This window comes from Eimeria mitis, genomic scaffold, assembly GCF_000499745.2.
Source record: "Eimeria mitis Houghton genomic scaffold, Emh_scaff1281, whole genome shotgun sequence".
Classification (NCBI taxonomy): domain Eukaryota; phylum Apicomplexa; class Conoidasida; order Eucoccidiorida; family Eimeriidae; genus Eimeria; species Eimeria mitis.
Window position 1 is genome coordinate 10,679 of NW_013568576.1, and position 217 is coordinate 10,895.

The window sequence follows — 217 nt, forward strand, 5'->3', positions numbered from 1 at the left end:
GCAACGGCACAACAGAGGGGGCCAGACGCAGAAGTGCCTGCAGCAGCAGCAGCAGAAGCAGCAGCAGCAGCAGCAGCAGCAGCAGCGGGCGAAGAAGGTTCACTAAGTGTCTTGAGCAGCAAGAGCAAACAGGAGCAGCAGCAGCAGCAACAGCAGCAGCAGCCGCTCTAGCAACACCGGCAGGGTTTGCAGCAGGAGCAGCAGGCGCTGCATGCAC

The 217-nt window shown here is 61.8% G+C and overlaps 1 protein-coding gene across 1 annotated transcript in view; it reads right to left on the reverse strand.

The window, feature by feature from the left end:
* Positions 1–217, reverse strand: part of EMH_0033670 (uncharacterized protein) — a gene marked incomplete at both ends in the record, with an annotated part of 11,329 nt that overhangs the window by 10,389 nt on the left and 723 nt on the right. Inside the window, 1 exon segment of the mRNA XM_013494779.1 lies at positions 1–37. Within this exon segment, the coding sequence (XP_013350233.1) occupies positions 1–37 (37 nt within the window).